This window comes from Meles meles, chromosome 19 (assembly GCF_922984935.1).
Source record: "Meles meles chromosome 19, mMelMel3.1 paternal haplotype, whole genome shotgun sequence".
NCBI classification, from domain to species: Eukaryota; Metazoa; Chordata; class Mammalia; order Carnivora; family Mustelidae; genus Meles; species Meles meles.
Genome location: NC_060084.1, coordinates 35,004,682 through 35,025,667, shown reverse-complemented (window position 1 = coordinate 35,025,667; position 20,986 = coordinate 35,004,682). Strand labels below are relative to the sequence as shown.

Genomic DNA, 20,986 nt, shown 5'->3' with positions numbered 1-20,986 from the left:
GCTCACTCTCTCTCTCTTTCTCTCTCAAATATATACATACATAAATAAAATCTTTAAAAATTATATCTGTAAAGGAGATTCTTTTGAAATCTATTGGTTAAAGTACATTCTCTAATATACTCATATGATTGAGTTATAACTAACTGTGTTCTTGTATCTCAAAAGAAGATACTCCTCTGTCCCCTCCAATCACAAGGGAATGACTACAAAGTAAAAGAAATAGGTGTAAGTGCTTACCCTTCCTGGGAAAGGAACATTTATGTAATAGCATATCTCAGCCCATTTCCAATTCCAATGAATTGTTTCTATCCTGCTTATTTTTTGCATATATCTAGTAATATGAAAATAATAGTGTAGTAGCTATTATATACTGTATACTTTTGTACCAAATTGGTAGAATCTCCTTTAAGAAGAACCTAAGCCCTTACCTGTTTTCATGTTTACTACCTAACTGCAAGTGCAAGAGCAGGGGTCTTTTTAAAGAATCTGATCATGTCATATAATCTTGATGGAAGTAATTATATCAATGGTTCAGAAAATTCAGATGGCTTTTTCTTCATTCACCTTTCAATGGGTCAGTGCTGTTAAGGGTATTGCTGTAAGAAGCACAAGGTGATTTTATTTCAAGAGTTATTGATTCATGCTTTTTCCTGTTTTGTTTTAGGTGGATCATCCATGCTATGGAGTATGAATTACAGATCCGTGGTGGAGACAAGCCAGCCAGAGACTTGTATCAGCTGTCACCTAGTGAAGTTAAACAACTTCTGTTGGATATTCTCCAGCCTCAACAGAATGGAGGGTAATGAAGACTTGTTGTTACCTCTAGGATTTATAGTAACATTTATAGTATACTCTCGATTTATAGTAACATTATACTTTGATATATATATGAAATTAATAAGACGGTAATAAATAAAATGCAGCAGAGTATCAGAGGTCACCCTATGAGGTAGATAGTGCATACAAAGATACTAACCAAAATGTCTATCTTCACTTGTGATTTTGTGTTGATTTTAATTTTTTACTCTTTTCAGGTATAGTTTATCAGTGTTTCTTAATTTTTATTATTTTGTATAGAATGCAAAACTTCATACTGTGTTGATAGTTCCCTTTCTGAATCTCTGTAGTAGTTACCATCTCCTCCCAACATTTTGGGATAAAGATATGAGTTTGGTAATGTTATTTGAATAAGTTACATGTGACTGTCTCCCTAAGTAAACTATAAACTTATTCAGGGCTAAACCATTTCATAGACATAACTTGTGCTAAGCTTAGAATAAGAGCAAAACAAATACTTGTCAAATACATCAAACTGAAGAACATTTTATTATAGAAAGAGATTTAATAAAATTATTTAGGAAAGCATTTATTAGCACTATTTGTGTACCTGATATTTTTTTTTCTTTTTTTTTTAAAAGATTTTATTTATTTATTTGACAGAGAGAGATCACAAGTAGGCAGAGAGGCAGGCAGAGAGAGTGAGAGGGAAGCAGGCTCCCCGCCGAGCAGAGAGCCTGATGCGGGACTCGATCCCAGGACCTTGAGATCATGACCTGAGCCGAAGGCAGCGGCTTAAACCACTGAGCCACCCAGGCGCCCTGCCTGATATTTTCTAAGGTCGTATTTATATCCTTAGAAAAGAAGTCTTCAACAAAAATAGATCTGAGCAAATGGGAAGATATCTTTGTTCTTAAAGAGGAACACACAACATTATAAAGATATCCGTTATAAACCCTACACCTAAAGGAGCTGGAAAAAGAGCAGCAAATAAATCCTAAACCCATCAGGAGAAGAGAAATAATAAAGATCAGAGCAGAATCAATGAAATAGAAACCAAAAGAACAGAAAAACAGATCAACACAACTAGGAGCTGGTTCTTTGAAAGAATTAGTAAGATTAATAAACCCCTGGCAAGACTTACTGAAAACGAAAGAGAAAGGACCCAAATTAATAAAGTCATGAATGAAAGAGGAGAGATCACAACCAACACCAAAGAAATGCAAACAATTATAAAAACACATTATGAGCAACTATATGTTAGCAATTAGACAATCTGGAAGAAATGAATGCATTACAGAGATGCAAAACTACCAAAACTGAACAAGGAAGAAATAGAAAACCTGAACAGACCCATAACCAGTAAGGAAATTGAAGCAGTCATCAAAAATCTCCCAACAAACAAGAGCTCAGGGCCCGATGGCTTCTCAGGGGAATTCTACCAAGCATTTGAAGAAGAATTAATACCTACCTGTTCTCCTGAAACTGTTCCAAAAAATAGAAATGGAAGGAAAACATCCAAACTCATTTTATGAGGCCAGCATTACCTTGATCCCAAAACTAGACAAAGACCCCAACTAAAAGGAGAATTACAGACCAATATCCTTGATGAACACAGATAAAAAAATTCTTGTCAAAATACTAGCCAGTAGGACCCAACCATACATTAAAAGGATTATTCACCATGACCAAGTGGTATTTATTCCTGGGCTGCAAGGTTGGTTCAACATCTGCAAATCAATCAATATGATACATACATTAGTAAAAGAACAAGAACCATATGATACTCTCAATAGATGCTGAAAAAGCATTTGAAAAAGTACAGCATCCTTTCTTTTTTTTTTTTTTTTTTTTTTTTTAAGATTTTATTTATTTATTTGACAGAGAAAAATCACAAGAGAGGCAGGCAGAGAGAGAGGAAGGGAAGCAGGCTCTCTGCTGAGCAGGGAGCCCGATGTGGGACTCGATCCCAGGACCCTGAGATCATGACCTGAGCTGAAGGCAGCGGCCTAATCCACTGAGCCACCCAGGCGCCCCACAGCATCCTTTCTTGATCAAAACTCTTCAAAGTGGAGGGATAGAGGATACATACCTCAATATCATCAAAGCCATCTATGAAAAACCCACAGCGAATATCATTCTCAATGGGGAAAAACAGAGAGTTTTTCCCCTAAGGTCAGGAACACAGCAGGGATGTCCACTATCACCACTCCTATTCAACATAGGACAGAAATTAAAGGCATCTGAATTGGCAAAGAAGAAGTTAAGCTCTCATTCTTTGCAGATGATATGATACTTTACGTGGAAAACCCAAATGACTCCACTCCAAAAATGCTAGAACTCATACAAGAATTCAGTAAAGTGTCAGGATATAAAATCAATGCACAGAAATCAGTTGCATTTCTATACACCAACAGCGTGACAGAAGAAAGAGTAATTAAAGAGTCAATCCCATTTACAATTGTGCCCAAAACCATAAGATACCTCAGAATAAACCTAACCAAAGAGGCAAAGAATCTGTACTTAGAAAACTATAAAGTACTCATGAAAGAAATTGAGGAAGATACAAAGAAATGGAAAAACGTTCTATGCTCATGGATTGGAAGGACAAATATTGCGCAAATGTCTATGCTACCTAAAGCAGTCTACACATTTAATTCAATCTCTATCAAAATACCAAGAGTTTTTTTCAAAGAAATGGAACAAATAATCCTAAAATTTATTTGGAACCAGAAAAGACCCCAAATAGCTAGAGGAGTGTTGAAAAAGAAAGCCAAAGTTAGTGGCATCACAGTTCCAGACTTTAAGCTCTATTACAAAGCTGTAGTCATCAAATATGGCACAAAAACAGACACACAGAGCAATGGAAAAGAATAGAGAGACCAGAAATAGACCCTCAACTCTATGGTCAATTAATCTTCGACAAAGCAAGAAAGAGTGTCCAATGGAAAAAAGACAGTCTCTTCAACAAATGGTGTTGGAAAAATTGGACAGCCACATGCGGAAGAATGAACTGGACCACTTCCTTACACCACACACAAAAATAGACTCAAAATGGATGAAAGACCTCAATGTGAGACAGGAATCCGTCCACATCCTTGAGGAGAACACAGGCAGCAACCTCTTTGACCTCAGTTGCAACAACTTCTTCCTAGAAATATCACCGAAAGCAAGGGAAGCAAAGGCAAAAAAAGAACTACTGGGACTTCATCAAGATAAAAGAAAAAGCTTTTGCACAGCAAAGGAAACAGTCAACAAAACCGAAAGATAACTGACAAAAAATATCTAAAGATATTTGCAAAGGACATATGAGATAAAGGGCTAGTATCCAGAATCTAAAAAGAATTTGTTTAACACCCAAAGAATAAATAATCCAGACTCGAAATGGGCAGAAGACATGAACAGACATTTCCGCAAAGAAGACATCCAAATGGCCAACAGACACATGAAAAAGTGCTCAACATTTCTTGGCATCAGGGAAATACAAATCAAAAGCACAATGAGATACCACCTCACACCAGTCAGAATGGCTAAAATTAACAAGTCAGGATATGACAGATGTTGGCAAGATGCGGAGAAAGGGGAACGCTCTTACACAGTGGGAATGCAAGCTGGTACAGCCCCTCTGGAAAGCTGTATGGAGGTTTCTCAAAAAGTTGAAAATAGTGCTACCCTATGACTCAGCAATTGCACTACTGGGTATTTACCCCGAAGATACAAATACAGTGATCCAAAGGGGCACATGCACCCCAACGTTTATAGCAGCAATGTTTACAATAGCCAAACTATGGAAAAAGCCTAGATGTCCATCAACAGATGAATGGATGAAGATTATGTGATGCACACACACACTGGAATAATATACAGCCATCAAAAAATGAAATCTTGCCCTTTGCAACAATGTGGATAGAACTAGAAGGTGTTATACTAAGTGAAGTAAGTCCAGCAGAGAAAGACAATTATCATATGATCTCATTGATATGAGGAATTTTAAAAGCAAGACAGAGTGTCATAGGGGAAGGGAGGGAAAAATGAAACAAGACAAAGGCAGAGAATGAGACAAACTGTAAAAGACCCTTAATCTCAGTAAACAAACTGAGGGTTGCTGGAGGGGAGGGGAAGGGAGGGTTGGGGTGACTGGGTGATGGACATTGGGGAGGGTATGTACTATGGTGAGTGCCATGAATTGTGTAAGACCGATGAATCACAGACCTGTATCCCTGAAACAAATAATACATTATATGCTAATTTAAAAAATGATACCAGTTTTAAATGTAATACAGTACCAAAAAAATTTCCAACAAGCTTTTTAGGAGTTAGACAAGTTAATTCCAAACTTCATATGGAGAAGCAAACATGCAAGAATAACCAGAACAACATAAAAGAAGGACTTGCCCTAACAGAGAGTGAAATGTACTATAGAGCCTCTATGATAAAAAGTGTGATGCGGGCACATGAACACATAAATAGGCCAGCTGAACAGAATGGAAAGTCCAGAAATAGACCTTCAACCCATATGGGAAGTTAATGTGTGATAGAGGTGACATCTCATGTCACTGGGTTAAGGGTGAAGATTATTTATAAATAGTGGTGGGACAACTGGATAGCCATTTAGGAAAAGATAAAGTCAAATCCATACTTTATACTGTACATAAGAATAAACTTCACAAATAGAATTGCTATCTAAATGTAAAAAATGAAACCACACCAGCAGTAAAAGAAGACATACCACTTTAACCTCTGTATGACAAAGGCTTTCTAACTAGGGCTTAACTCTAGGGGTATTAAAAGATTAATAAGACTATATAAAAATTTAAAACATCATTTTGCATGGCAGAAAATAGTCTCAGAAGACAGCTGAGAAACTGGAACAAAACATAGACTATAAAGGGCTACTATCCAAGAATTCTTAAAAACTCAGAGACAAAGAATCAAAAACCCAAGAGAAAAATGTGGGAAAATATGACTCATCTATTCACTTAAAACATGAAAAAACAGACCTTAGATTGAAAAGATGCTTAAACTAACTCATAATTAGAGAAATGTAAATTAAAACATGTTGGGATACCATTTCTCATCTATCAGACAGACTGGCAAAAGTTAGACAGTATGACAAACATTTGCTGGGGCTGTAGGGAAACAGACACTATTAATTCCAATTAGCAAGTGTAGATGGAATGATTGAAAAGGAAAGTCACCATTAGAGAAATACAGTAGTAACAATTGTTGCAGGCAAGAACCATCATAGATGCTAAATTTAGTGGATGGAAATATGATGAGAAATGAAAAATTTGCTTAATTCAAAGTATTTCACTCAAGGTACTTTTTAATTGCAAAAGGAAAAACAGTAACTTTATAGTGAGGGAACCCAGTAAACTCCACCTTAATCAAATGATCAAGGTTAGCGTCCCAGGAATAAGACACATCAGTATCATGTACTCCCTAATATGATATATCAAAAAGCACAATGACTTCTGGGTATTCTTGCCAAAAATGCATAATCCAAGTCTAATCATGAGAAAACATCAGATAAACCCAAACTGAGGTGCATTCTGCAAATTAACTGACATTTCCAAAATGGGAAATGGGAGATGAAAGAAGATTGAGGAACTGTCACAGATTGGAAGAGCCTACCTAAGGAGTCTTGGAACCAGATGCAGTGTGGGGTCCTGGATTGGACCCACAACCAAAACAAGGATGTTAGTGGTAAAATGACATAATGTGAATAAGGTCCATAACTAATAATATTGTGTCAGCATTCATTTTCTGGTTTCGAGTATTTTTATGTAAGATAACAGAAGTAGGAGAAGCTGAGTATATAGGAGCTTCATGAATTACTGTTTTGACTTCTAAGTCTAAAATTTTTTAAAGTAAAAAACCAAAAAATATAGGTCCTCAAAAATAATGCATCTCCATTGTGAGCTTTCATGTATTTCTACTTTCTTTGTTGTTCTAAGCAAACTTTTCCCTTTTATAATACTAACCATGACTTTATAGAACTCTGAAAACATCTTTTTTTTCTTATTGCCAAACAAAGGGAATAGGAAAAAAATCAAAGGTAGAGTACTGGGTATTCAGTTTTGCACCCTCATTATCCGAAGTAAAACATCACTGAGAAACCCCTACCCCTTTGGCCATCTTCTCTTTGGTGTAGCACTGAACCCAGCCACACAAGACTGGGTCTACCAAAAACGACAACAACAACAACAAAACCAAAACAAACAAAACCAACAACAACAACCAAAAAAACAAAACAAAAAAACAAAACCCCAAAAAATTAAAACCCGGCATCCAAATCATTTATGCAGTTTTAAAACTTAATTGGTCCTCTTTTATTGGAACAAAAATGTCTTTTTCATTATATGGTCTCCTGCATAGCTATTTTCCTACCTAGAAATATTGTTGGTCACATGCTTACCTTGTGGTTGATGGCACATTTCATTCAGTACTTGTTTCAATATCAAGTATAAAAAATACATATTTGTTCCTACTTATAGCTTTTGGAAGAATATACTGCTATGCTGTTTGCGTATTCTTTTCAAATTATGCAAATTCTGCATCTTTAGCAGTTTGTGAAGGAGTATTGTATCTTTAAGATGTAATACTTAATCCATGAAAATAAAAGATCTAGAATTTTGACTTCTTACTATGGTATGAATTATAACATGTAAGATCATGTAGATGATTTTTCTGCACTAGTACTTTGGCCATATTTAAATAGAAAAATAAATCGAAGGTTTTAGGTATAAGGTTTAAAACAAGGTCATTTCATTAGGTAATGAAATAATACCTTTTTGAGCCTTCATTACTTACCAAATTTTTATTAAGCATCTTTCTGGAAGAGTGTATAGGAATGATCAAACCTTGCAATATCCATGCTTTCATGAAGTTTATATTTTATTGTATGTAAAGACCACATGAAATTATTTTGAAATTGGCTACTTCTGTGTTTTTAAATGGAGCTTCTTCGCATATTAGGAAGTCCTTTGATTACATAGTGAGCAACCTTATAACTTACCGGAGAATATTGTTTTGTCTATTTAAATTTTTAAAATCTTGGGGATTTTCTCCTTTCTTGCAAGCTCTGTTTTCACTATGAAATATTTAGTAACCCCTGTAACACATGGTAGGTATGCATCATTGATGGATTTTCGTTTTTGTTGATCACCCTATTGAAACAACTAATCTGTATTGAAAGTTCTGCTCTCTATGAGAACAACCTTGCTTTTCAGCTCTGAGGCATTTTCTTTTGGTCTACAGATGTTGGCTGAACAGACGTCAGATTGATGGGTCTTTGAATAGAACTCCTGCTGGGTTCTATGACCGAGTATGGCAGATCCTGGAGCGCACGCCCAATGGTATCATTGTAGCTGGGAAGCATTTGCCACAGGTATAGCCCCACTGTATTTGTGTCATTTAAGGATACCTAAGGGAGTAGGGAATTCTTTCCCCCTCTGCATTGCCAATAATCTTTCTCCTTATTCCATTTTCTAAGATTATTTAAAGGAAGGGTATCAAGATACCTGAAGGGAAGACCTACTAAAAAATAAGATACCTAATCAATTGGGCTAGAAATTTTTTCCCCTAGTCTGAATTACTTTAATTTTTTAATTTTAGTGCCCCTCTATACAAAAGCCCTGCTTTTTCCATTTCCATTAAGCAAAATGGATATTTTGTTAAAAGTTGTATTTAATAAAAAAACTGATGACGTACTGTCTGGTGACTAACATAATAAAAAATTTAAAAATATTTTTTTGTGTTATTATATTTCATATGTTTCAGGGAAGCTCTGTGTTTAAAAGAACCATATGTCTAAACCTTTTGCCAAGTAGCTGTCCTTCTTTTGTTTATTTATTAGTGAAAGTTAGGCTTTCTTATGTTGGCATAGCTATGAATGTTGGTGTTCCTTTACCACCAAGTGATAGTGAGCCAGTGCTAGAGAACCTCACAAAGAATAAAACATACATTCATAAGACAGAACAGAATCAGACTAAAAAAACAAAGTGACTTAGTAATGCTGTGGAAAGGGAAATGACTGAATTTTGGTGAATGTAAAAATTGTAATAACTTTTTAGATCATAGAAAATCACTTAATTTACTCGATATAAACTTAGCTTTGATCCAAATGAATTAGGGCTCCCTCCTTCAGATGGCTTCCCAAGTTATATAAACTGGCTTGCTTCCTTGATTTGGTTATTTTATTTAATACTGACATCTAACTCATTCTGCTTACACACAAACAAGAATAACCAGGCCTTTTGGAAATGGAATACTGTATTTGTTTTTTGTGTTGAAATGTCAACCAAATTACTTTTGATAAAGTTACTTATTCAAATATAGTATTCTTAAGTACAAATACCCCCACCTATTTTGTTTATATGTACACAGTATTTCTGGAAGGACCCACAAGACACTGGTAGCTTTCTTTTCTTTGCCTTGGGGAAGAGAACTGTGGTTTGAGGGCATAGGGTGGGCTTTTCACTGAAAACCTATTTTAGCCGTTCAAATTTGAACTAGGTAAATCTATTACTTATTTTTAAAAATGAATAAGAACTGTTAAAATTATTCTTTATACTAGTCACAAACTGTTGAGTGGTTGTATTTGATTATCAATATAGGGGCTCCGTCCCTCTCCCACATGCTCTGTGACCCTCATATGAGGCAGCACTATCTCCTGTGAGCATAGAACAGGCCTCCATTATTCTACTCTGCTTATGCTAGACCTCATGTCTACACACAGTGGACTATGGCAACCTTTTGTTAGCTTCTTCCCCAGGCCCTGCTAATAGCTACCAGATTTTCATTTAATTGTGTGATTGCCCAGGCCACTTACATTTTGTATCCTCTCTTTGCTAACAAAAATAACAGTAGATGCATGTTAAGTATTTTTACATGCCAGGCACTTTTCTAAGTGCTCCTTTAATTCTCACAAAATGTTCTTTTGAGGTGGGTACTTTATTATTCCCACTTGACAGATGAGGAAACTGAGGCATAGCTAAGTGGTTTTCCCAAGGTCATACATCTAGGAAGTAGTTGACCCTGAGCGTGACACATATCCCCTCCCCTATCCCTGGTAATTTGACTTAGCCTTTTGTCTTAACTTCTCTACTATATTGCCTACCCCACCACATTCTTCCATAGAGTGGGAAGTAGAACAAGCTTGATGTCCCTTCTCTAGGTTTACCATAGTTGCATAATAGCCAGATTGACTTTTCAAATAAGATCTGTTAGAAGGAAATATATTTGAAACCATGACAGGATTTTTCTTTCTTTCTGTAGCCTTACTAATCCCATTGCTAGACATCTAAAGAATTATAATTACTGTGTTTAGCAACTGGGCTCACTTTCCCCAAACTAGGTACTGCCTGTAAACATTAATAATATGTTAGATTATACTGAATATAGAATACAATAGATGGACCATATCAAATTATAGAGGTCGAACAAGTTTGCTGTCATTTGATTTCAAGGGGACATTCCTGCTGAGTCCCATTAAGAATAGTAAGTAGATACACATTGTTCTAAGGCTATGATGAAGTTCACTGTAAATCATCATTGAGGTGGAAGCAAATAAATATGACTCATCATTTCTGCATCTCTGGTAATAAGTCTGGTGACTCCATCTGCTTTCCACCATCCAAACCTAAGATTTAGAGTCTTCTCTTCAATCCTTTGAGGGTTAGCTAGCCATCATGCCCAGATTTGGATTTGCATTTGAATTTGAGTTTATTTGCTGCTTTCATTTGGTTTGTGAAAATGTTTGTGAAAAGACTATGCAGTACCCTTGTCTTAAATGAAGTAGAAAAGGTAGAGTAAATTATTTTAGTTTTGCTTTTTTTCCTGCATTTTCTTGCCATTTCTACATGCGATGTTGTTTTTTGCTTATTTGTATGCATTTTTATGCTGCCAGCTCAGAAAGGAGCTGCCACAGAAATGATGTAAATTCAATATCAAGTGACTTACATGCTAAAGTCTGACAGCAAGCATAACTTCTTGTGTTAATTCTGAAAGCAATATGTACTCTATTTGTTGTCTCAATTTTTCTCTGTTCCTTTTGTGTGTTGAGTGGATTTCCAATATAGTCTCTTTCCCTTAACATTTGTATAGTGAAGATAACTACTAAAAACAGGAGGTTTAATATATCACAATAGTCAGCTGGTTGGCTTCAGTAGTTTGACATATATAAAATCCAGTCATATAGCTGAAAATGCTCCCTAAGGTTTTATAAAACCTGAAAAAGGTTATTGATTAGAAAATGAAATTCCTCTATTAAGTGGGAACCACAGTATAACAATGCAGCATGTTAATATTGGGTTATTTTTTTCAGCAACCAACCCTGTCAGATATGACCATGTATGAGATGAATTTCTCTCTCCTTGTTGAAGACATGTTGGGAAATATTGACCAGCCAAAGTACAGACAGATTGTGGTGGAGGTTTGTATCTAGAAATGCAGATTGCTTAAAAAGTGCTTTCTGTCTGTTCTCTGAACGCTAACATAAAGGACATTGCTCAAGAGAGACCAGGGATTCCACTCTTTACCTAACCTGGATCTCCTCTAGTTGAGTCTTAGACAATATAGCAATCCTTGACCCAAGCCAAGGTACATAAATAATTCAAACATCTTAAATCCTTCAGTGTGGAAGGACTGCCCAGCTTTTTCAGTCACCCCTCAATGGCAAGTGCATGAACAGGCATTAACCTAAAAAACAGAGGAAGTGGCTTTTTCCTATTTGCTTTAATTTCATTTTTTTCTATTTATAGAAATAACGCATGACTGTTGTCGAAAGTTTTAATAGTTTAGAAAATTATAGAAAAGAAAGCAGAAAAATTTCTCCATACCCACTAGCAATAGATCATCAGTGTTGATATTTTGAGGGACCTCATTCCGAACACCTCTCTGAACTTCTAGAGAAGACATGTAATTTTGTGCTGTATCATTTTATATAAAGTTAAATGCTGAAATATATACACACATGCATGGTGTATACATGTGCTCTTTTGCCATTTTAAAACATTATGCCAAATATGGAGAGAATCCCCATAATGAATGGATTTAACATGTAGTAAGTCTTCACTTTGTCTCTTTCCTTGGGGATGACTCCATCAGACTGTGCTTCTTGTGGGTGGGTATTATGTTTGGGTGAGGCAGAAGCTCTCAGTAAGTGCTGGATCTGGCACCTGAAATCCAGTCAGAGTTGAGTGAGATTCAGTCGTACCTCAGCTGTGCCAGGATTTAGAGACAATATCAGCCAGTTGCATAGCATGTGGGAATGAGGCAGCCTGGGGTCAGGAAGAGATGGGATTATTGGAAGGGTGAATGCCTTTCTTAGCTGTTAGCCATTCAGTGTCTAGTGCCCAGCATTTAGGACATACAATGGACATGGAGGTCCTTCTTGTTGAGCAAGTGAGGATCCCCTTGCAGAAAAAATTTTTCTTTAGAACTAGAGCAAAACTTCAATTCTCCTGGCTAAAGCCATCTCCAAGGTCTCCCACGTTGTGACACCTGGATTTTTTTCTGAAAGTGTTTCCTTTGTTTTTTTCACGTTCTGTTTTGGAAGCATTTAGAGAGAGTACAGTCAGGAAGATTCCCAAACTGGGAATTATGAAGTCTTTTTTCCTGTTTCATGTGCAAAGAAGGAGTCATAATTATCGTCAGTAAATCTTTACCAAGCATTATATACTCAGACACAATCTTTGTGTCTAGCGGTTTGTCATCTAAAGTGGAAGTTACTACTTAGGTCGAATGTATGAGATAGCCAAACAATAGGTTGATGCATTAAACTAAGATATGCAGACCAAGTAGTACTCAGACCATAAAGAGATCAGAGTTAGGTGTATTATTTTTAAACATAACCATTACCTGAGAAACACTATAATTTCACAGAATTATACTCATTTTGGAGTCCTGGGTTCTAAGTCATTTGATCATGAGCCTAGATCCGGAGTCACCACTGAACTCACCTGCCTTCTTTAGCTTTGTTGCCTGCCACCTCTTGTAGGGCAGCCTGTGCTCCACTGGACACTGGTTTTGGTGTCTTGCCAACAAGGATTAATGCCCAAAGGCCAGAAAGTTTAGACACCTTGGGCAAATAGAGCACAATGTACTGTTGGCAGGACTGGGAAACCATTTTTCTTGTTTCATTTAAGTGACCTAAAAACATTTCTGCACAGCTACAAAGATATACACAATGAAAAAAATGTGCAGTTTCCAAACAGAACTTGTGCTACTAATTTGCAAGATTAGAAAGATTCCATTCACAATGATTACTGTGGAATTCAAGGGTCATCCATCAATCTGAGTAAAGAATGAAAACATGTCCAGACTGTGTTGCTTTTATGGTTCATATAATTGGCTTTCAACGTCTGTCTCTTCTAGTTACTAATGGTTGTATCCATTGTACTGGAAAGAAACCCTGAGCTAGAATTTCAAGACAAAGTAGATCTAGACAAACTGGTAAAAGAAGCATTTCATGAATTTCAAAAAGATGAGAGTCGATTAAAGGAAGTTGAAAAACAAGTAAGTAGAGAAAAAGCTTTTTATTTTATTGTCTCAACTCTTCAAAATATCCCTAATCTTTTACTGTTTAACTTACAAAACTGATTTATAGGGTACAAAAATGGAGTACTTGAGGGGCAGGGAGAAGTCTGACTTACTCAAGAAATTAGTGGTGCTTTTTAGTTAATTACTAGTCAGTTCAGCTATGAAACTCTGGCTAAAAAGAAAACTTGGGAAGAAATAAATTTCCTTTATATAGTTAGCAGTTAAAATGTGTTTTACTAGAGAGGAGCCATAGATTCCAGAAGGCTATAAAATTAAATTCTGAGGAGGATGGGAATACGTAACAGGCTACATTGGTGCTGGGTATACTATTAATATAGTCCCTTCCAGGCTCCCTGTTTAATATTTTATGCTCATCTGTAAAAAGGTTCCCTAAGTAAATAAAAATTATCAGCAAAGAGGAGAATACTCAAAATGTCTGTCTTTGTTTTATATGCTGAGAAGATGCCTTAGGAAAATGAAAGAAAACCTCAGGAAGTTTCTATTTTCCATGAGGAAATCTTTCTGCGAATTTATTTTTCCCCCTAGGCTGACACTGATTTTACCTGTCAACTTTTACCAACAAAAATCAAATGACTCGCTTACTGTTTTCCTTTGTAGGATGACATGACTTCCTTTTATAACACTCCCCCACTGGGAAAAAGAGGAACATGCAGCTATTTGACAAAGGTTGTGATGAATTTGCTGCTAGAAGGAGAGGTCAAACCAAGCAATGATGACCCATGTCTGGTTAGCTAGTGAGGAAGGTGTGAGAGGCTCAACTGAGACACATTTTCTAGCAGTGTGTTAAGTTTTGTGTTGAAGCTTAGTTCAGGCTGCCATTAATGTATGGACTGATTTTGTTGCTGAGGTGGTTGGCATACCCTTGGCAGTTACTGGACCTCTTGCATGCCTTAGTCAATCTAATGGTAAGAAATGCTTTAACTAGGTGGAAAAAATTTCTCATGATTATTATGCCAACTATAATAATTTTTACTGAATGATAGAAATGGCTAATGAATTAAAAGTTCACCATTGCATGTTTTATAATCAAATAACTCATCGAAATGAATCTTTGTTCTTTGGAATAAATTCCCAACTTACTGCCATTAAAATGAATTTGCCAGCTAGAAATGCATACAGGAAATGAAAAGATAGAGAAAGAATGGTGAACTTAACTTAGTGGCATTATCATACTAGAAAAAAATATTAAAATCATAAAAACAAATCTGCCAGCTAATGTTTTGATTTTCAGATACTGTGTTGCTGGTAATATTTTAGTATACAGAGCTGTTGTACAATTTTTACCTTGTAAACATGACTGTGGTTTTGTATTTGTGCTGACCTTAGGGGTTGGGCTAAAATACAGTGTAATCTATACCCGATCAAACATTCTCTTTGAGCTCTTACTAAAAATGTGGCATGTGTAAGATTGTTCAGAAGTATGGACTGTTAACCTAGTTTGTACTAATAAAAACAAAATTAAAAATCATTACATTTTTTCCTGAATTAATGAGTATATCTGGACACACTTTTTATTCTCCTGTTCACAATATTAAGTCTATTACTCCTGAATATTTTCAGTTTAATTGATCTGGAGATAGAGTGGAAGAAAATCTGTGGTATCTACCATTACACATATTTTGTTACCAAATTTACTTAAGCAGACTTTAATAAAAATAGAAAATGGATTAAATGTTTAGGTTTTATGAATCCTTACTGAGTGTTACAGTACAGCCCATTAGTTTGAGCCATGGACCAAAGGAGAGTCATTTTTCTGACCAGTCTTATTATAGAGTATCATCATAATATGGAGATATCCACTTATTATGGAGTTTCCACCTAAGAAGTCAAACTTGTTACATAAAGGAGGCAGCCCATTCCATAGTCTTGAAAGGATCTAAGAAACATAGGACAAGTGGCTTTAGTAACAAGTCATATTGATATCAAATACATGGTTGTATGAGCGCATGGAAAAATCTGCAGAGTGAAGCCCATTTCTCATAACTCTGAGGTATACTGCCTGGATCTTACATAAGAAATCATATATGGGGGCGCCTGGGTGGATCAGTGGGTTAAAGCCTCTGCCTTCGGCTCAGGTCATGATCCCAGGGTCCTGGGATCGAGCCCCGCATCGGGCTCTCTGCTCAGCAGAGAGCCTGCTTCCCTTCCTCTCTCTCTCTCTGCCTGCCTCTCTGCCTACTTGTGATCTCTGTCTGTCAAATAAATAAATAAAAATCTTAAAAAAAAAAAAAAAAGAAAAAGAAATCATATATGCACTGGTTGGCAAAAATGGGAAGAATGAGGTAAAAATCTGACCTTATAGAACATCTTAAGGAGAGGGATATGACAAAGAAGACAATTACTTGATGAATTAAGAGAGTTTATGAAAACATGATAATGAACCTAGTTTCCAAAACAAGCATTAAAAAAACTTAAACTTGAAGCCCATGGAGAATTAAAGACCGATGCTTCATAGCTGGAGAAACTGGAAATAGAGAGAAAAAAGGCCTTTGGAATATTTAATATTTGCTGAAATCTAGAGAAAAGTAAACTCTTTTGTATTTTTAGGAATTTTTTAAAAGTCTGATAAGCTAGGTAAAATTGCCAGAAACCTGTCACTGCCTTTATTGAAATCAAACATCAAATGCAAATATATTTCCTGCATGAGTTTTAGTTTGCTGCCTAAATGCTGCATATGCAGGATTCTGGTTTTCCCATGCTGCTGAAGGCATTCAGGATCTGTGACATATGTACCAACTTTGTGTTTTGATGAAATTCAAAATTTATTGTACTGAAAGATGTGTTGGGATTGGTAAACCTTGATGTACATCTCTACAGAAGCCAATGGCTGTTTTCTAACTAGGAAAGCAGAACATAATAAGAATTAGAACACAGAACTCATATGAATTTTAAAAATCCCATTTGGCCTACAGAGCTAAAATATTTTAACAGCTGTACTAGGGACTGACTGAAAATATTAGCACATTTATCCAGGCATGACAAGATTTAAATCTGATTTAAAACTTCCTCTATCACAATGGCAGATTCACTGTGTAAGTTTATTGTACAAGCAACGTCTGTTGGAAACTCCTGACTGAATATCAAATTCAACTACATTTCCAGAGCTATCATTTTAAGAAACATGGTGTTTTCCAGATTTCCTTGTATTTTATTTAAGTCTGAAAAATTCATATTTCAATTTTAAAAAATCAGAGTGTGGTATCATCTTGATGTCATCTTCAATATGTGATAAACTTATGGTGCCTTATGGACATGAAATAACGTTTGTAGGACACCGGAATAAATTTAGCTTTTTGCCACAACTCTATAAAGAGTAGGTTCAGACGTGCTTGTTGCCCTTCATGAGCATGCATATTAAATAGATGGCGGATAAAAGCAGAAAAGCCAACACGGTATGACTACCCAGTTATAGCAGCACAGAGAGACCATGTTTAAATCAAGGAGAGGCTGGAAGTAGCATGGTAGTATGCAGCCAGATCATAAAACTACTCTATTTCAGAAACTAAAAACATGAATGAAAAACGAGGGAGGAAGGATCAACAAAACAAAACCAGCAGTATTCAGATGAAGCAATACAACCCCCTACCAAAAACTCTATAAAGCAACAGGAAGACAAAAGACTCATTGGATTCATATTTGGATCCTGTACTCTGGCCTCCCAGAAGCTGTACAGGGCGAGGACAAGGCAGTAGATAAATTATGAAAAACCTAATGCCTTTTGAGGGAATCAGATGAGTGCTGAGTCAGCATTTAGGGGAAAAAGACAGTGTCCTTCTAGCATAGAATTCCTTCCACCATTGGCACTATTCTCCAGCAGGGCTGCTGCCAGCCCACATGACATCTGGGTGAGTTAGAAAAAGGCAACCTTTCTGGGCACACTCAGCCCTGTGGGCACAGGGTTAGGCACCTTTGTGCTAAGAAAAATGTCCTTTTGCTGAACACATACAACCCCATAGCAGGACACATAGCTCAGAGAGCCAAGTATAAGCTGGATTTCAGCCCCCAGTTGCCCTCTTAACTGGGTACCTTAACTGGGCACTGCCACAGTCGTGCTCTCCAAGGAAGGAGAGTGCTATTGAGAGCAGCTGTTTTGATTTTTCATGTGGGGTGGGGTAGATGAGGAGCAAGGGTGACCACAATCCCCTAGAACCAATTATCTACAACAATAGATGGTCTGAGAATAGGTACTGCAGACCTTGTCCTGTTGCCTGAGAGGGAGCTTATGGGCAGTGGTGATTGGATTTGACGACTATCTTTTTTTCTCTGAAGTCTTCTTTTAACACTATGAGACCTGAATTCGCTCTTCCTAATCAAGGACATCCTGTTTCCAAGGGCAGTGGCTTATAATATGAGACTGTTCCTCCAAACAGGGCAAACTTTGGAGCTTACTTAATATTGCCAGAGAAAGAGGGACTCAGCTGGAAACAGCTAGAAGAGAACAAAAGGAAAGTGTTCAGATTGGGAAGAAGTTCGGAAGACCACTGACACTGTATCTGGTTACCCACAAAGTTACTGTGCCAATCACAAGAAAGATGGAAAGAAGCTGCTTGTAAACTATGTAAAAATACTACAGGAGAAAAAGAATAGATACAGAACTCATTCTGAATATACTCCCTCCACAACAAATGCCCTATACTCAAAAATAAAGAGAAAAGGAATTGCTGAAAGAAGAAAGCAAAGACAAGACAATACAGTAAGAAAGAAAAATAGAGTTGAGACAACAAGTTTCACAAATTAGAAACAGCAAAGAACAAAATATACATAGCTGAAAACTGAATTGCTGACTGACAAGGAAAACGAGATAATTCAGTCAAATGCTGAACATCAACTATACGCTGGACACTGTTCTGGCATGGTAATGGGGGGAAAAAAGACAAATTTCCTCTCATGGAGTTTATGGTCTAGTTGGTGTTGGGAACACGAGTGACAAAGAATAATAAATGCTGTGAAGAAAAATGAGACAGGAGGGGGAGGGAAAGAGTGACAAACATCATTAGTTTTCCTGTGATTATGGAGACGTCTCTGATGTGGTATTTCATAGGGGAGATAATCAGAGTAAATGCTGATGGAAAAGGATAGAGATGGGGGTGGACAAGGTTGATCCAAAATAAATAAAATTGGTATCCATCAGTACAGAAGGCCACATTGGCACAGAAGAAAAAAAATTCAATGATATAAAGTTTTCCCTAAATAAAGAAGAACTAAATCTGCAGGTAAAGAGAACACATCATGTTCCAGAAAATTTTGACACAAAATGAGCAACACTGAAGCATCTTGGAGAAGTTAAGCCCCCAAAACCCATCATCTTCTAGGGCTCAACTCAATAAATGTGATCTAAGACTTTTTTTCCTGGCCAGTTGTAAAGGCAAAGAATTCTTCAATACACAGTAACTCGGGAATCATACACCGTGAATCTTTCTTGAAAATAATACTTGACTGAATCCAGCCAACGTGAATCAACGTGAATAGTACAGTAATGGAGAGAACATAATAAATACGTAAGAACTACTCACAAATGATTAATTCATTAAAGTATCAGTAGTAACAACTGGGGTGCCTGGGTGGCTCAGTGGGTTAAAGCCTCTGCCTTTGGCTCAGGTCATGATCCCAAAGTACTGGGATGGAGCCCTGCATGGGTTTCTTTGCTCAGCAGGGAGCCTGCCCCCCCGCCTGCCTCTCTACCTACTTGTGATCTCTGTCTGTCAAATAAGTAAAATCTTTAAGAAAAAAAAGTATCAATAGTACCAACAATACAATTTACAGTCACAGAGAAGAATGTAAAGGTGACTTGAAAGAAAAACTTAGCCATTTAAAATGATGTAATTATGGGCTGGGACAAAAAGCCTAGAGCTGGCTGACAGAACTCAGTAGTGGCTGAGAAGGAAGTACAAGTGAGCTAATTTCCTTGTTTTCCACAGCAAGGAGTATTATTCACTTCATTTTTTAAAGTTAATAAATCAATAAATTGAGGGTTTTTTTTTTTAAGTTTACGATTTGAAATGCAAGTAATTTTAAATTACCACAAGGTGCCAGGTAGGAGAGGTGATGTTCAGAAAACTGACCATAAAGCATAGGACAGAAAACAAAATGACAGTCCAAGATCCCTTATAACTGTAGCTCTCCACTTTACTGTCAGACAACATTTAATTAAAAGTAAAAAAAAATTTGTGGAGCATAACAAAGAACATGGAGGACATGGGGAGATGGAGAGGAGAGGGAGTTGAGGGAAACTGGAAGGGGAGATGAACCATGAGAGACTATGGACTCTGAAAAACAACCAGAGGGTTTTGAAGGGGGGGGTGGTTGAGAGGTTGAGGAACCAGGTGGTGGGTAATAGGGAGGGCATGTACTGCATGGAGCACTGGGTGTGATGCCAAAACAATGAACACTGTTATGCTGTAAATAAACAAATAAACGAATAAAAGAAAATAATAAAAAAATAAAAGTAAAAAAAAAAAAGCATTAAATCTGTAACTAGAATACAAATGGCCTAAATCTATATACAGAACGAAGCACTGTGATGGCAGAAATTGCTAGATGTCCATCAAAATCCATTCTCCACTTCCATAGTAACAGAATTATAGCTGGGCATATATGGCTAATCAGATGTACCACACATTCTATTATCTCTCACAGAGTATGGGTTTGTGACTTCAGTGGAATGCTCTCCAATGGGATGTGAACAGAAGAGTGAATGGTACCTGTAGACCTGGTCCATAAACCGTGCTTGCCTGCCCTGTGCACTCCCCCTACTCCTGTGGGCTGAGATGACAATGAGCAAGGTGAATGTGGTAGCCATTTGTGGACAATGGCTGAACTGCCTCAGTGTCAGTCCCTGACCAATGGTGAGGCAGGCGGTCTGTACCCCCTCCATGCCCCACTCTGCTTGCTGCATCACCTGTCATTAACCTCTGAGCTAGGATTCTGCCGGGATACAGAAACTCCCAGTTATTTAGACAGAAAGAATGTAATGTAAAGAATTATTTAACCATATATAAAGTATGAAACTGAAAGTGAGTGTATGTGAGCAGTTCCCTCTAGCCAGCAGCAAGATACATAAAACAAGTGTCTGAAAATGCAAAGAGAAACAAAACATAGTCACTAACTTGCCTGTGACGAATGAAATCTGCAAACAAATAATGACCCCATGAGAATAATCACTAATACATAAATATTTAATTCTATATCCAAACTACAGAGATTATATCTTCTAGTTCCCCTGAAACATTTTGAAGCTGACCTTATTTTGGGTACCAGAGAGAATTTCAAAATTAGAAATTTCATGCATTTCAAAATTAGAAATAATGGAGGGGTGCCTGGGTGGCTCAGTCCGTTAGCATCCGACTCTTGATCTTGACTCAGAGTCTGATCTCAGGGTTGTGAGTTCAGACCCCACATTGGGCTCCATGCCCAATAAAAGTGAAGACTGCATTCTCTTATGTCCAGTTAAAGAACAGAAAAGGCTTCAGTTTAATAACCAAAATAGAAAAGAAAAAAAGCCAACCTCTCATAAATTTTGAAATTCTTTATTGAAACCAAAACTGAAATTTCAGAATATCTAAACTGTGATCAAATTACTACATAAAAGATGACTATGACCATATTCAGACAAAAATTATAGTTCTAAACATAGTACCAAACAAGA

General features: G+C 36.8%; 1 protein-coding gene across 3 annotated transcripts in view; it reads left to right on the top strand.

Moving 5' to 3' along the window:
* The window catches only part of PHKB (phosphorylase kinase regulatory subunit beta), a 249,812-nt gene extending 235,003 nt beyond the window's left edge, over positions 1–14,809 (top strand). For all 3 annotated transcript variants that reach the window (XM_045988942.1, XM_045988940.1, XM_045988941.1), the window contains 5 exons: positions 665–799; positions 8,038–8,167; positions 11,105–11,212; positions 13,156–13,296; positions 13,939–14,809. In XM_045988942.1, coding sequence (XP_045844898.1) covers positions 665–799; positions 8,038–8,167; positions 11,105–11,212; positions 13,156–13,296; positions 13,939–14,076 — 652 coding nt within the window. In that variant the 3' untranslated portion in view covers positions 14,077–14,809. The remainder of the gene's footprint in view (positions 1–664; positions 800–8,037; positions 8,168–11,104; positions 11,213–13,155; positions 13,297–13,938) is intronic.
* The last annotated feature ends 6,177 nt before the right edge of the window (positions 14,810–20,986 follow it).